At 42.7% G+C, this 16334-nt stretch overlaps 1 protein-coding gene across 1 annotated transcript; it reads left to right on the top strand.

Moving 5' to 3' along the window:
• Window positions 1–462: 462 nt before the first annotated feature.
• LOC135536822 (transmembrane protein 163b-like) lies at window positions 463–14767 on the top strand (the record flags this gene model as incomplete). The annotated part of the gene is made up of 4 exons (XM_064963074.1): window positions 463–640; window positions 1584–1703; window positions 11405–11448; window positions 14676–14767. Coding segments are annotated over exons 1-4 (434 nt in total), but the record flags the coding sequence as incomplete, so codon positions are not given.
• Window positions 14768–16334: the final 1567 nt, after the last annotated feature.

Raw genomic sequence — 16334 nt, 5'->3', positions numbered from 1 at the left:
CACAACACCCATAGAGCTAGCCAGCTAATGTTAGCGAGCTTGCTAAGTCGCGGTTTCGAAAATTAACTTTATGATTAAAATATGCATAATCGTTTGTCTCTACATTAACTAACATATTCCTGTCAACTGTACATTTTTTTTGCATGATTCGTTATGACGTTTGAATCACTTTCATTTGAATCCATTCTAGTATTTTTTGTCAGCCATCTTCGCTGAAGAAAGTCTCCAGCCTTGGGTCGCATAGCGTCAAATTCGTCATGGGAACTGTTCCCTATGATTGGTCATCACCCAGCGGTCGCCGCTGGTGATTTGCATAAAGTTGGGAAAAGTTTATATTTTTCACCGCCTAAAGGTACCCGGCACTCTCAGCTTTCTTTCCATTGAAATGAATGGGAAGTGGTGTTTCACCGCGCGGCATCCTGTGCTAATTGGAACCGTTTTTGGAGTTGCCTAATTGGAACAATGACGGACTCAACAGCCTCAGATTGGGTGAACACCATCCCGGATCCAATTATTGTCGATCAGTCGACTGTAAACGGCCAGTGCGACCCGACACATCAACTGTCACCCAAAATCAACAGCCACCCTAAATTTAAGATGGACCAGGAGATGAAAATTAGCGATAGCGTGGAGGGGCAAGGTAGGCCGATATCTATGACAAATCAAACAAAAATAGAATACGCATACTATTTACACTTAGACTAGGCTACTTTAGCAGAAATGTCTCCACAAATTAAACTGTCAATGCAATGCATTTGTGTTACTCAGAACGCTTATGGGCTACTCCCAGCATGTCTCGAATTTCCATTATACATAGTCTCTTAGCGGACTGGATACCTGAAACAATTATGGATACGACTTTACTTGAAGGGGGCATAGTAAGGCAGCCATAACACATTTATTTAGTTTTAAACTGACAGACAAGCTGCTTGATAATATCAGGGCACTAACTCATCACTGATCCTACACATCGAAGAAATGCATCTGAGAGGTCTCAATGACCATCATAGTATAGCCTACATGAGGACTCCAAAATGAAAATGTCCACCCTCTAGCTCCTATATGCAATTAACCTTGTTCAAAAAACATTTTATGTGACTGTATATGTATTTATGCCAATTCTGTTGCAAAACATTTCGCAACAGAAACCGTTTACTCCAAACAGAAAAAGTTTTGCATTCAGGTAGGTTTTTTCTTCTGTTTGCTTCCAATTGGTTCTTAAACGGAAATAGTTTCTTGTTAGACCTAATGATCGGCTAGTGACCAACTTGATTTAATGTCTAGAATTTAAAAAAATGATGGCCCACAGGACCTCTCACTATTGTGAGACTAGTTGACTGTGTAACCATACACTACTATCACACCAGTGCCAGTCCTCGCACCTCTGGGCTTTCAGTAGACTACAATACAAGGATCCTTCAAATTTGTGCATTGCTTCATTTTTCTTTTGTTTCAGAAACCAGGAATCTTCATGGCATGTAGATAATCATAAGTGTATTTTATGCAATTCGACAAATTAGGATATGAGTGCTAAAAGCGTTCTGGAATCTCACCCCTGCTTATTACTGTGTTGCTTTTGACAGGCTTACTGGAGAGCAGCATGAGGCTGAAGCCCCACGAAGCTCAAAGATACCGCAAGAAAGCGTTGTGGGTCTCCTGGGTTTCCATCTTTGTGACGCTGATCCTGGCAGTAGCAGCTTTCAGTGAGCATACGTTACTTTGTTCTCCGTTAGGGAATAAGCCTGGTCCCAGATCTGTTTCTGTTGTGTTGATAAGACAGCACAAACAGATCTGGGACCAGGCAATGTCTTCCTGGTGAGGATTTTTCTATGCAACAGTTCCCTTTAGACTGATGAACCTGTCAATTTTTCAAATCTAATGACTTATCGATAACATGTGGCATGCTGTATGGGTATATCTACTCTAACACATAATATACGGTACACATAACATATTGCACATGTTTACTAAACACACTACATGGCTAAAAGTATATGTGGGCACCCATTCAAATGAGTATTTGACTATTTCAGCCACACTTGTTGCTGACAGGTGTATAAAATCGAGCACACAGTTCTGCTGGGGGTCAAGGAGTTATTTCTAGACTGTTACTAGTTTAATTCAGTTCAACTTTCCTCCATGTAACATTAGACATCATCTGTGGTGGACACATTGACAATAAAGCAAACAAAGCATGTTCGAATAGTTATTGAAAAGCTCCGATTTCTCTGTATTGTATTAGAATACATTAAGTTCTATAGTTCTCACAATATCTCTTTTGTGTGATATAGCTCCACAAGGTTACCTCAGGATGACTCGTGTTGTGCTTTGGGGTTGCAGTGTCGAGTATGGAATCAGGGTTTTTTCCCAGCCAGTGTATGAATCTCAACCCTTCTTATTACAGTTCACGAGACATGCTTGTATACTAAACTGCTCAAAAAAATAAAGGGAACACTTAAACAACACAATGTAACTCCAAGTCAATCACACTTCTGTGAAATCAAACTATCCACTTAGGAAGCAACACTGAGTGACGATCAAATTTCACATGCTGTTGTGCAAATGGAATAGACAACAGGTGGAAATTATAGGCAATTAGCAAGACACACCCAATAAAGGAGTGGTTCTGCAGGTGGTGACCACAGACCACTTCTCAGTTCCTATGCTTCCTGGCTGATGTTTTGGTCACTTTTGAATGCTGGCGGTGCTTTCACTCTAGTGGTAGCATGAGACTGAGTCTACAACCCACACAAGTGGCTCAGGTATTGCAGATTATCCAGGATGGCACATCAATGCGAGCTGTGGCAAGAAGGTTTACTGTGTCTGTCAGCATAATGTCTAGAGCATGTAGGCGCTACCAGGAGACAGGCCAGTACATCAGGAGACGTGGAGGAGGCCTTAGGAGGGCAACAACCCAGCATGCAGGACCGTCACCTCCGCCTTTGTGCAAGGAGGAGCACTGCTAGAGCCCTGCAAAATGACCTCCAGCAGGCCACAAATGTGCACTTGTCTGCTCAAACGGTCAGAAACAGACTCCATGAGGGTGGTATGAGGGCCCAACATCCACAGGTGGGGTTGTGCTTACAGCCCAACACCGTGCAGGACATTTGGCATTTGCCAGAGAACACCAAGATTGGCAAATCCGCCACAGGCGCCCTGTGCCCTTCACAGATGAAGGCAGCTTCACACTGAGCACTTGACAGAGTCTGGAGATGCCGTGGAGAACGTTCTGCTGCCTGCAACATCCTCCAGCATGACCGGTTTGGCGGTGGGTCAGTCATGGTGTGGGGTGGCATTTCTTTGGGGTGCCGCACAGCCCTCCATGTGCTTGCCAGAGGTAGCCTGACTGCCATTAGGGTACCGAGATGAGATCCTCAGACCCCTTGTGAGACCATATGCTGGTGCGGTTGGCCTTGGGTTCCTCCTAATGCAAGACAATGCTAGAACTCATGTGGCTGGAGTGTGTCAGCAGTTCCTGCAAAGAGGAAGGCATTGATGCTATGGACTAGGCCCGCCCGTTCCCCAGACCTGAATCCAATTGAGCACATCTGGGACATCATGTCTCTGCTCCATCCACTCAACGCCACGTTGCACCACAGACTGTCCAGGAGTTGGCGGATGCTTTTGTCCCGGTCTGGGAGGAGATCCCTCAGGAGACCATCCGCCACCTCATCAGGAGCATGCCCAGGCGTTGTAGGGAGGTCATACAGACACGTGGAGGCCACACACACTACTGAGCCTCATTTTGACTTGTTTTAAGGACATTACATCAAAGTTGGATCAGCCTGGTAGTGTGGTTTTCCACTTCAATTTTGAGTGTGACTCCAAATCCTGACCCGAACAATGGGTTGATAAATTTGCTTTCCATTGATAATTTGTGTGATTTTGTTGTCAGCACATTCAACTATGTAAATAAAAAATGATTTAATAAGAATATTTCATTCAGATCTACGATGTTATTTTAGTGTTCCTTTATTTTTTTGAGCAGTGTATATTCCCAAGTCGGTTAGGTCATGACGTTTCAAATGGGACTGAGAATGTTATGTAATTTGCATTTTTGGGGGTGAAAAGACCTGTCCACTCCATTGTGGAGTAATAGTGAAGACATCAAAACTATGAATTAACACACATGGAATCATGTATTAACCAAAAAGTTAAACAAATCAAATCATATTAGAGATCCTTCAAAGTAACCACCCTTTGCCTTGATAACAGCGTTGCACACTCTTGGCATTCTCAACTTTTTGACTTGTACTGTACATTAACCACATGTACACACCCATTCACAGTTCTGAATTCAATGAAAGCCAATATTGATTGATCATATTGCATTATCACACCAGTGGTGTAGGTTAAGTAATTAACGTTATTTGACATCGAGATTGAATGGGACAATATGGCTCTGCTACCCTTTTTGATTTTTAGTGTAATCCAAAACAGATGTTTTGGTGTGCACTGTATGATCAGTGTGTCTTTTCTGTGTAAGAAAAGTGACTGGCTATTATGGATATCTATTGCACCTAGGTCTTTCTCTGTACTGTAGATATCTACCTGAATGATGGCAACTGGAGCATGCAAACAGGAAAACATTAGCATTAAGGAAACACTGTCTCAACCAGTTTTTTTGTGTGTTTTTTTTGTGCACTCAGTGATGTGTGCAGGTCCACAAATACATTTGCCTTGGGTCATATAGATTCCTTGGTGCGCAGATCAATAGGGATGTGTTCAAGGTTATCAACGTGGAAAGCACAGCTAGCTTGCTTGTGTTATTTAATTGTCCTCTGTTTAATGCTGATTCTTTGTGATTTCAAAGATGCTTGACCACAATTAAATCACTATGAAAATTGCATTTTCTAAGCTGCTTGTCATCTGTGACAGGTTTTAAGGGGGAGGTAGGGAAGTAAATGTGCGCCTATCCAGGCTGATGTAGGAACAAAAATTTCCCAGATACTTCACATCGTCCTCAGGATACAATTAACAAGCATTTAGTGGCACGTCATCGGCTCTCAAATGGCAGATTCATTTGGTATTCCATTTGAGGCCAGGTCTCTCGCGTGTCTGTCAATTTACTCAACTCTGACTGTTTTGACAATGTGGATTTCTCCACCCCTGTTCCAGGTGGAGCTTCTGTTTCGCTCTTCCTGCCCCCTCATTCGTTGGATGTCGCAGCATAATCCGGTTCCACAATTGCCGTGTGTGCCCTCTTTGAAAATGTGTTGTGCTTGTTGGATTACACTAAATAATAACTTTTTGAATTTCGAAAGCTTTTCCTTGGTTTGCTTTACAAATACCTTTTTTTCCTTTGACTGCTTTTTGGGTAGCCTGAATATCAATTTCACAACAAATCACATTACCCAACACGGGGCTGTGTGAAATACCAGCCACATGTCACCATTCTGTCTGTTCCCTGTGTTTTGAGTGGGGAGTGCCCTACCGGTCTAGATGGTGGCTGAGCGACCTTGAATACAGATAACATCGCTCTGTGTTTCCTGGAGAGAGACAGAGACACAGCGATATGCACAGACGTACGCACATGCAGTTATGCACGCACGCATACCCAACCACACAGACATACAATTGAGATGCTATATAGAACTTCAAGGCCACATGCACAGTAAAAACAAACCAAAAGGAACAATCTAAACGAGAGACTGGGGGAGATGCGTCCTATTATTAATGCATTCAGAACTGTGCGCGTCTAAGCTGGAGCGCAAGCCCCCAAAGAGTCTGCAGTCTAAAAAATAAGAGCTGCAGGAGGTGCATTTTGAGTGAAAGAGTGAGGGGAGCTCTCCCTTCTCTGTTCTCACACGAACAGCAGGAGCAGATGGAGGGATGAAGGGGACGGAGGCTCAGAGTAGTGGGTGTAGGGGCATGGAGTTGACGAAGTGATTGTCATGTCTACTTCACCTCCCTGACCTTGGATGGATAGGCTGGGGAAGGGATTGGGTGAGGGGTTCAAATAGAGCACACTGACACTGCTCTACGGACCATAGGTTAAGCCTAATGCTCTTGGTGGGGGGGTACTGGCATTGGCCCCAACACGAGTGTTATTCATTGATACCAGGCTTCCCCCCAAAAATCTACCAATAGACATTTAAATTAAAATTTGTCTGTTTTTCTTAATTTTCCTTCAATTGAGAGGCTGAATGTATCTCCCAGAGAAAGCATCCAAACACGCAAAAACAAGCGCCCCTCTCTGTAGGCCATCTAGCTGATTCTGTCTGGTCCAAAAGAGTATGACATTGTTGCCTCCTGTAGCACTAAATGCAAGGGCAGCCAGCGAGCATTTGCCCTCCTTGATTTTAAATAAAATTATTGCCAGTCAACGTTGCGCTAAATTGAGGGCTCAACTGTGACTGACTGGTCCTGGCGCAAACAAGTGTCAAGAGAAGCCAGTTTGGATTTGGCTTCACACCAGTCATCACAATAAAAACCAAACATCATTGACAGAAAAAAATCTGGAGTTGTTGCATCTCATTGTTTTGTTGTCCTCTGGTTCCTTTCCTAAATTAGCCATGGATGGGATTTGGACTTGTGGTTTTACTTAATTCTCAGTACTGGCCTATGATTATAATGGCGTTGATCCAACCATAAATTCATACATTGTGTCCCTGGCCTGAGAGGATGAAGTTCAATCTGTAGCTAAATGTAGTAGCTAATGTTAACTAGTTTCTTTCATGGGCAACGATGAGCCAGCTAAGTGTGTAGCCAACTGTATGACAGTCAGACAATTTCGGCAACATATGAAAAGTGGAGGCTGTATTGGTGTTTCTGCCACAAGTATCGTGAGTCAACGTTTTTTTTCTACTTATACACACAGTACCATGAACAACCACATCATATTTAGTTTACGTTGATTGGGCGAAATTGTTTTAGCTACCCTTTTTTAAATTGTCACTGTATTAGACTAAGAATAGGTGATTTGAGCAAGTTTAAATGGTCCCGGAATAGCTGAGGCAGCCCCTGTTATATTGTGACTTGTGGTAACACTCCGTGGTTCTAAATCAATAGTTATTTAGTAGTCTGAAAATGTAGGAAACATTAACTTGATTGATCATGCTGTAGGTCATAACTGTTTGTTACATGTAATATGCTTTAGACAGATGTTGCTCTCCAGTTATGTGATGAAACAAAGTTGTTGCTGAATTTATTCTGCCACTCTGTTTTCTTGTCTCTGCCTTAGCTTACTGTATATATCACAGTGGCAAGGCATATGAACTAACAGGTTATTAGAGCAAACATAAAGATCACAACACATAGGTTGTAATATTGCATTCATGCTTGGCTTCCCCAGCTTTATTTATTTATAACCCCCACACTGCTACTGCAACAGTCTGTCTGGGTAGCTACTCTGTCCAGTGTATTTTCTGACTCTGCCACTGTCCCATATAGGATCTTTGAACCTTAAGGTTCCTTTCAAAACCTAGGCAGAGCTAGCATATTTGTTTTAAAACTCTCTCCACTCTTGACATTTTTCCTGTGACTGTGAGATGGTGTTATCTTGGACATTTTTCACATGGGTATATCTTAACACTTGCATATCATATTTTTGTCAGATCTTTGATCCCTGTCAAAGGATTTGATCATAGTCAGATCCTGTCTGCATTGACACTTACAAAGAGAATTGACACAGAAATGAAGTAATCTGAGTGGTTGAAGATCCAAAGAACTCTCGTCTATAATGTGGAAAGGACTGACTTGTGTCACTGTCTCTCCGACCCATCTGCTCTGATGTCTCTGTCACTCTGGGTGACCGGAGATGGCGCCAGAGGGCTTAAAAGAGAAAGACAAAGATGTGCATGTATGTGATCATACAGAGATTACTGTTGTCACTGTGTGCTGTAGCTTGGAAAGTAAACAAATGTAACATTAGGCTGTTTGTTTTCCAACAATCAGACTGTTTTCCTCAAGAAATGGAGTGCTCTTACATTTTTTCCCCCCATCGTAAACAAGATGAATTGGTTAAACTAACTCTTCAACCTCATACTGCTGCCTGAGCCATTGAATTCCTAGCTTTCTGGTGGTGCAGCTGGTTAAGACGTGTCAATAGGTAAGTTACATGTGTTTGAGACGAGGGGTTTCTCAATATGCTCCGAGCACGCAAATTGACCACGGACAGGGAGGCGTACAGTCAAAATCAAAGTATGAAAGGGCAGTTCTCAGATGTGTTCTTCGTTTGTACATTTTTCTAAGCATGCATCGACGCAAGCTTCAACTGAAATATGCCCAGTATTGCCGATGTAATATAACGCAACCACCTAAAAAAAAAAAAAAAAGTCAATGGCGGCTGGTTTTGAGCTGACGTGAACTCGGACATTGGAATGAGAAGTAGTCTCACTCTCCTCATATGATGCCTGACTAACCATAATGTGTACATTTTGGTCTGTTTAACTCCATAGAATATCCTTTGTGCCACGACTGACAAAATGTGTAGCTGGCTACCCACAAAGAATTTTTAGCGAACGCTGTCCATTTGCCTTTCATAACATTTGTTTTGGTCGTTTAACATTTTTTTTAACATGTAAAACTAGTTGGCCAGCTCGATTAATACAATTTACATATAGCTGATAATTATGAACGTTGCATTTTCTTTAAGTACATTTTTATGCATTCTCCACACTCATCCTCACAAGAACGTACTCAAGAGAACGCCCTTGAGAATGTATATTGAGAAACACCCAGAGGATCAAACATTGAATATCAGTATGGGCTCTTGACGCAAGCGGTACTGTTACTTAATCAGTGTGACTCCTGTTACACCATGATACCTACGAGTAATGTGACAACACTAAGATGGATGCCTTTACTGTGCTGCGTTGGTTTAAGCCCTCTTAAACCCTTACTCTGCGCATTTGATCTGGCTTGACAAAGTGAGGAGAATTGATCACTTCTGCCTTCGTCTGTAAACGACTGGTCACTAACCTAATCTGTTCTGTCACACGGAGACCCTAGCTGTGTCCGAAATGGCACCTATTCCCTATAGTGCCTTATGGGCCCTGTTCAAAAGAAGTGCGCTATATAGGGGGAAAAGGTGTCATTTCGGGTGTAGTCTTTCTTTCTCGGTGTGGCTGGTGTTCTGTCAGGGTAATGTGCCAGCCTCTGTCACCGTGACGATGAGTGGACTGGGATGACCCAGAAAGAACTGTTTGTCACCCACCGCGTGTCACTGTTTAGATGGATAAATGGATGGGGCTTTACACCCCAGGAGGACTTCAGAAAAGAGAACCTGGGTCTTGTTCATTGGGGCACGCAAGCTAAATCATTTTTAAATGATAGTTTCTTATTGGACAAGTCCAGGTAGTTCCTCCCTGTTTCAGTCTTCTGTTTGGTGCCTTTATGAACAGCTACCTAGAATAGTAAAAGCCTTATTGGTCTCTTATCATTATTGGTCTCTTAAATAAAATGGTACTGTAGTGGAAAGAGATGAGGTAGTCATTCAAACATCGTGTTAAACACTATTGCAGACCGAATGAGCATTCAACTTATGTGACTTGTGAAGCAAATGTTTACCCCTGAACTTATTTAGACTTGTTCTAAAAAGGGCTTGAATACTTATTGACCCAAGATATTTCAGATTTTAATTCATAATTAATTTGTAAAAACAATGCATTGTGTCTCGGCCAGTGGGAAAAAAATCTACATTTCTGCAGTTTCAGGTACACCCATCCAGTACAGGGTCGGACCCCCTTTTCCTCCAGAACAGCCTGAATTCTTTGTCGGCAAGGTTCCACAGGGATGTTGGTCCATGCGGACACGATGGCATCATGCAGTTGCCAGCTGGAGCTTCTTGTTTTAGCTGATAGGAGGAGAACCCAGTGTGGTTGTCTGCTGCAATTAACCCGTCTGTGACGGATCGCCAATTTGTGCGTTCCGAGATGCCGTTCTGCACACCACTGTTGTACTGCGCATCATTTGTCTTTGTGGCCTGCCTGTTAGCTTGCACCATTCTTGCCTTTCTACTTCGACCTCTCTCAACAAGCTGACAGGACTGGCGCTGACTGGATGTTTTTTGTTTGTCGCACCATTCTCAGGAAACCCTAGACACTGTCGTGTGTGTGTGTGTGTGAAAAGCTCAGAGGGCGGCTGTTTGAGGTACTGGATCCGGAGCGCAGCACTGATCACTCGTTTTGCCCATTCTTCTAACCTTCAATCAAAAAGAACAACAGAATGTCTTTTCTTTATAGCAATCCACGGCCACTTGAATACAGTATAAATGGGGTAAAACAGTATATGAAGTGGGTAAAACAGTATGTTAACATTATTAAAGTGACCACTGTTCAATGACTATGAACATAGGGCAGCGGTCTCGAAAGGTACCGGGTGATAGCCGGCTAGTAACAGGGACTAAGATCAGGGGATGGTATTTGGCGGAGGCTGGTTCGTGATGGCTATTTAACAGCTATTGCCGTACCAGGGAGTGATACAGCCCAACAGGATGCTCTCAATGGTGCATCTTTAGAAGTTTGTGGGTCTTAGGGGCTAGGCACTTTTTTTCCCCATCCTCCTGGGTTGAGGCATTGTTGCGCCACCTTCAGTCTGTGTGGATGGACCATTTCAGGTTGTTTGTGACGTGCACGGCGATTAACTTGAAGCTTTTCACCCTATCTACTGTGTCCCTGTGGATGGGGCGTGCGCTCTCCAACGATCTCCTGAAGTCCACGATCAGCTCCTTGGTTTTGTTGACGTTGAGGACAGGTTAGCGCCCTATGGGCCCTAGTCAAAAGTAGTGCATTAAATTGGGGAATAGATGCCATTATTTTGGAAAGCAAAGCCAGTTGTCATTATCCTGGACTGCATTAGTATGGACTTTGCATAGTCCTCAGTGCTAGGTAATCCCTTTGGTTTGGGGCTGGATGTGTTTTGAATTCCATTATGTCATGTCCTGAATATGGTAATCACTCTGGAGTTTAACTCTGGGGGTAAGGTAGTGTGTGTTCGCAGAGTCTGAGGCTACATTACAAACAGCTGTGTACACACTGGTGGGGTACTCAACCCTGTGAACTGACTATGGTGTGGATGCTGAATGCTAGCACTACATTATCTTACTACTACACCTGCTGAATATAACTAAGTGTTGTAGTTGCGCCATATGAGACCTGGGTTTGATTACTTTGAGCATTTAATTGAGCCTGTCTTGTTATTTTGGAATGCCAGATAGGTGGGGTTTGCACTTTTTGGACTATTCTATTGGTCCCATTGTCGCAGACATTCAATCAAGTGCAGCTAAAGTAGTTAAGAGAACCAATAGTGTTTGACTCCAGGGATTACTGGTAGTCTGAGTCGGTTTTGAGCTAACCGCCGTCAGTGTTTGGTGTGCAATTATTCAAAGTCATTCACAACAGTACCACTAATATTTCATGTATGAATGTATAGTAAAACTTGTTTCTCTTGTTTTTTTTTCCAGCTGTTTCCTTCATGAGACACAGTGCCTCGGCTTTCGGCTTCGCTGTAGGTACTTTTTAAAATGCATTTTTAATTTCTACTGAGTGCTATAGGGCAGATGTCATTACTAACGTTACAATCAGTGTGTTTTGATGTCAGTTTGAGCAAGGTGAGACACAGGATCACGGATCTTGATCACATAAAGAGTAGTAGCTGCCCATCGACAGGAGCCTGGTATACCAGACGAGTTAAATTACTTCTACGCTCGCTCGAGGCGCGTAACACTGGAACATGCATGAGAGCATCAGCTGTTTGCCGACTGTGATCACACTCTCCGTAGCCGATGTAAGATCTTTAAACAGGTCAACATTCTCAAGGCCAGATGGATTACCAGGTCGTGTACCCTGAGAATGCACTGACCAACTGGCAAGTGTCTTACCCTGACATTTTCAACCTCTCCCTGTCGGAGTCTTTAATACCAACATGTTTCAAGCAGACCACCATAGTCCCTGTGCCCAAGAATACTAAGGTAACCTGCCTAAGCCCCGACCTGTAGCACTCCCGTCGGTAGCCATGAAGTGCTTTTAAGGCTGGTCATGGCTCACATCAACATCATTATCCCAATAACTCTAGTCCCACTCCCATTTGCATACCGCCCCAACAGATCCACAGATGATGCAATCTCAATCGCCATACTGCCATTTCCCTCCTGGACAAAGGAACACCTATGAGAGTGTTGTTAATTGAGTACAGCTCAGCATTCAACATCATAGTGCCCACGAAGCTCATCACTAAGCTAAGGACCCTGGGACTAAAACACCTCCCTCTGCAACTGGATCCTGGACTTCCTGACGGGCCTCCCCCAGGTGGTAAGGGTAGGTAACACATCCACCACGGATCCTCAACACGGGGGGAGCCCTCGGGTGCATTCTCTGTCCCTACCTGTACTCTCTGTTCACTCATGACTGCAACACCATCATTAAGTTTGCCGATGATACAACAGTGGTAGGCCTGATCAACAACGAGACAGCCTATAGGGAGGTCAGAGACCTCAACAACCTCTCCCTCAACGTGATCAAGACAAAGGAGATTGTGGAATACAGGAAAGGAGGACCAAGCATGCCCACATTCTCATCGACAGGGAGCAGGATGAGAGCTTCAAGGTCCTTGGTGGCCACGTCACCAACAAACTAACATGGTCCAGGACAGTCGTGAAGAGGGCACGCCAAAAGTGCCAATTCTAGGTCCAAGAGGCTTCTAAACAGCTTCAACCCCCCAAGCCATAAGACTCCAGAACAGCTAATCAAATGGCTACCCAGACTATTTGCAGTGCCATCTATGTATAGTCACTTTAAATACTCTACCTACATGTACATATTACCTCGAATAACCGGTGCCCCGCATGAATCTGCCCCTGCCTGAATCGTTGAATCCGTACTGGTACCCCCTGTAGCCTCGCAATTATTTTACTGACGCCGTTTAATTATTTGTTACTTTTCTCTTAACTTTTTTAAAATTAAAAAATTAATTACTTGGCAGGTATTTTTCTTAACTGCATTGTTGGTTAAGGGCTTGTAAAGTAAGCATTTCACTCTAAGGTATTCGGCCAATATGATTTGAGCTCTAGCTAGTTACAGTGCCTTGCAAAGTATTCATCCCCCTTGGCTTTTTTCCTATTTCGTCACATTATAATCTGCAATTTAAATGGATTTTTATTTGGAATTCATGTAATGAACATACACAAAATAGTCCAAATTGGTGAATTTTGTTTAAATAAATGGAAAAGTGGTCCATGCATATGTATTCACTCCCTTTGCTATGAAGCACCTAAATAAGATCTGCTGCAACCAATTACCTTCAGAAGTCACATTAGTTAGATTGCACATAGGTGGACTTTATTTAAGACTCACATGATCTCAGTATGTATGTATGTATATGTGTGTCTGTCTATCTGTCAGAAAGGCCCCAGAGTCTGCAACACCATTAAGCAAGGGGCACCACCAAGCAAGCAGAACCATGAAGACCAAGGAGGCTCTCTAAACAGGTCAGGGACAAAGTTGTGAAGTACAGATCAGGGTTGGGTTATAAAAAATATATATATATCAGAAACTTTGAACATCCCACGGAGTACCATTTTAAATCTATAAAAAAATTGTAAAGAATATGGCACCACAACAAACCTGCAGAAGGCATTAATAAGAGGCAACAAACAACCCTGAAGGTGCTGCAAAGCTCCACAGCAGAGATTGGATTATCTGTCCATAGGACCACTTTAAGCCTTGTACTCCACAGAGCTGGGCTTTACAGAAGTGGCTATTGCTTAAAGTAAAAATAAGCAAACAGAAATAAGCAAACAAAAAAAGCTAATTGCTTAAAGTAAAAAATAAGCGAACACATTTGGTGTTCGCCAAAAGGCATGTGGGAGACTCCCCAAACATATGGAAGAAGGTACTCTGGTCAGAAGAGACTAAAATTTAGCTTTTGGCCATCGAGGAAAACGCTTTGTCTGGTGCAAACCCAACACATCATCACCTTGAGACCACCATCCCCACAGTGAAGCATGGCGGTGGCAGAATCATGCTGTGGGGATGTTTTTTATCGACAGGGACTGGTAAACTGGTCAGAATTGAAGGGATGATGGATGGTGCTAAATACAGGGAAATTATTGAGGGGAGTTGACGCCCAGACATCAATCCAAATGAGAATCTGTGGTATAAGATTGCTGTACATCAGCGGAACCCTTCCAACTTGAAGGAGCTGGAGCAGTTTTGCATTGAAGAATGGGCAAAACTCCCAGTGACTAGCTGTGCCAAGCTTTGAGACATACCCTCAAGAGACCTGCAGCTGTAATTGCTGCAAAAGGTGGTTGGGGGGGAGTAGTTCTGTTTTTGTCTCATTTCTTGTTTGTTTCACTAAAGTTTCCGTCAATGGTAGGCATATGTCAATCAAATGATACACCCCCCCCTCCATTTTAATTCCAGGTTGTAAAGGCGGCAAAATAGGAAAATGCAGAGGGGGTGAATACTTATGCAAGCCACTGTATTTGGGATGCAAGATGATGCTGCGCAGACCAACTGCAATGTAGTCGATCTCAAAAACACACTAGTTCCACAAGGGCCTGGCCATATCGAGTCCTGCTGCCTTAGGAGTCTAAGCTTGTAATTTAGGCAAGATTTTGCATTGTCTTGGAGTTATTGGGATAAGGATAACTGAAGGGTACAATAATATAAGTGAACCCCCATTTCTCATGGGTTTCTGCTGAAAAGCTGAGTGTTGATGTTTACCCTCTGCAGTTTGATGCCGCCCTGGACGTGCTGTCCTCCATCATCGTGGTGTGGCGTTATAGTAATGCTTCCGCCGTTCACTCTGCACACAGGGAGTACATGTGAGTAGATATAGCACCACCATATTTGTTGTTTTTGATGACCAGCAAAACTATATAAAGCCTAAATTATACTAGCACTGTTCTTTTCAGCACACTAAGCTCTCTTCAGCATAAGCGCTGCAGTTATTACAATGCATTTCATTCTTTGTGCAGGGATTGGGACTGTAGTGTACAGTATTAGAACCCCAGCATTGCTCTCCTCCACCTTACTCAGTGCACTGTAAATGGCTGTGTGCCCATACAAAAAGAATACATGTCAAATGTGCGTTGCCACATGTTGAGCTTAAATTTACATGTAAAACAACTCCACATTTAAAAATGTCATTTTTTGCAAGTTTAATCATGTGAAAATGTCAAATTTTCAGGTTCATATGCAGGAAAAGTCCCCCAAAAATGGTGCTATACATGATTCTGTATACAGTGCATTTCCAATCGCAGATAAAGACGCAAGGTTACTTAAGATAGAAAAGATAGGAGGGAGGTTGGTCGGGGAGGATTGGTGAGTGTACTGTATATCGCGAATGTCGAGCAACCCAAAGGTTGCGTTCAAATCTCATCACAGATAACTTTAATATTTTTGCTAATTAGCTACTTTGCAACTACTTAGCATGTTAGCCAACCCTAACATTAATCCTTTAACCACTTAGCTAGCGTGTTAACTAACCGTAATTTTAATCCCTAACCTTAAAGCTAACGTTAGCTGCCTAGCTAATGTTATGAAGAAATGCACACACAAAGTACATTTTGAATAAGTAATTTGTCTTTCACAATAAGCTGTGATTGTGTGTTGCATGGACTCTGTGCAAAATGATAGTGGTCCCTCAGTTGAGCAATGAAAAAATAAAAATAAATGGAACATCCCTTTAAGCATGGTGAAGTTATTCATTACACCTTGTATGAATATATCCAGTCACCACAAAGATACAGCCGTCCTTCTTAAACCGCTCCAGATTTAACCATGAGGACAATGGTGACTTTAAAACGGTTACAAAACCTCTTTGCCATATTCACCTTTCAGCAGGATAATAACATAAAACACAAGGCCAAATCTACATGAGTTGTTTACCAAGAAGACAGTGAATGTTGCGGAGTTGCCAAGTTACAGTTTTGACTTAAATTTATGGCAAGAGCTGAAAATGTCTAGCAATGATCAACAACCAATTTCAGAGCTTGAAGATTGGGAAAATGTCCCACAATCCAGTTGTGGGAAGCTCTTAGACTCACAGCTGTAATCGCTGCCAAAGGTGCTTCTTCAAAGTATTGACTCAGGGGTGTGAATACTTCTGTAAATGAGGTATTTCATTTTCAACAAATTAGCAAAAAAAAACATATGTTTTCACTAAGCGTTGTGTGTAGATGGGTGAGAAATCCACTTGAATACACTTTGAATCCAGGCTGTAACACAACAAAATGTGGAATAAGTCTAGGGGTATGAATATTTCTTAAGGCCCTGTAGCTGGAAGTAGTGAAATGAAACGGGATTAAATAAAAAATGTGAAACTTCACACGTGAATGTTTCCCTATATTCATTTAGCAGTGGTCACCCACCACTGCAGAAAATATATAT

Source organism: Oncorhynchus masou, unplaced genomic scaffold, assembly GCF_036934945.1.
Source record: "Oncorhynchus masou masou isolate Uvic2021 unplaced genomic scaffold, UVic_Omas_1.1 unplaced_scaffold_6665, whole genome shotgun sequence".
Taxonomy (NCBI): Eukaryota; Metazoa; Chordata; class Actinopteri; order Salmoniformes; family Salmonidae; genus Oncorhynchus; species Oncorhynchus masou.
The sequence above is the reverse complement of the archived record's forward strand: the minus strand, read 5'-3'. Positions and strand labels throughout refer to the sequence as shown.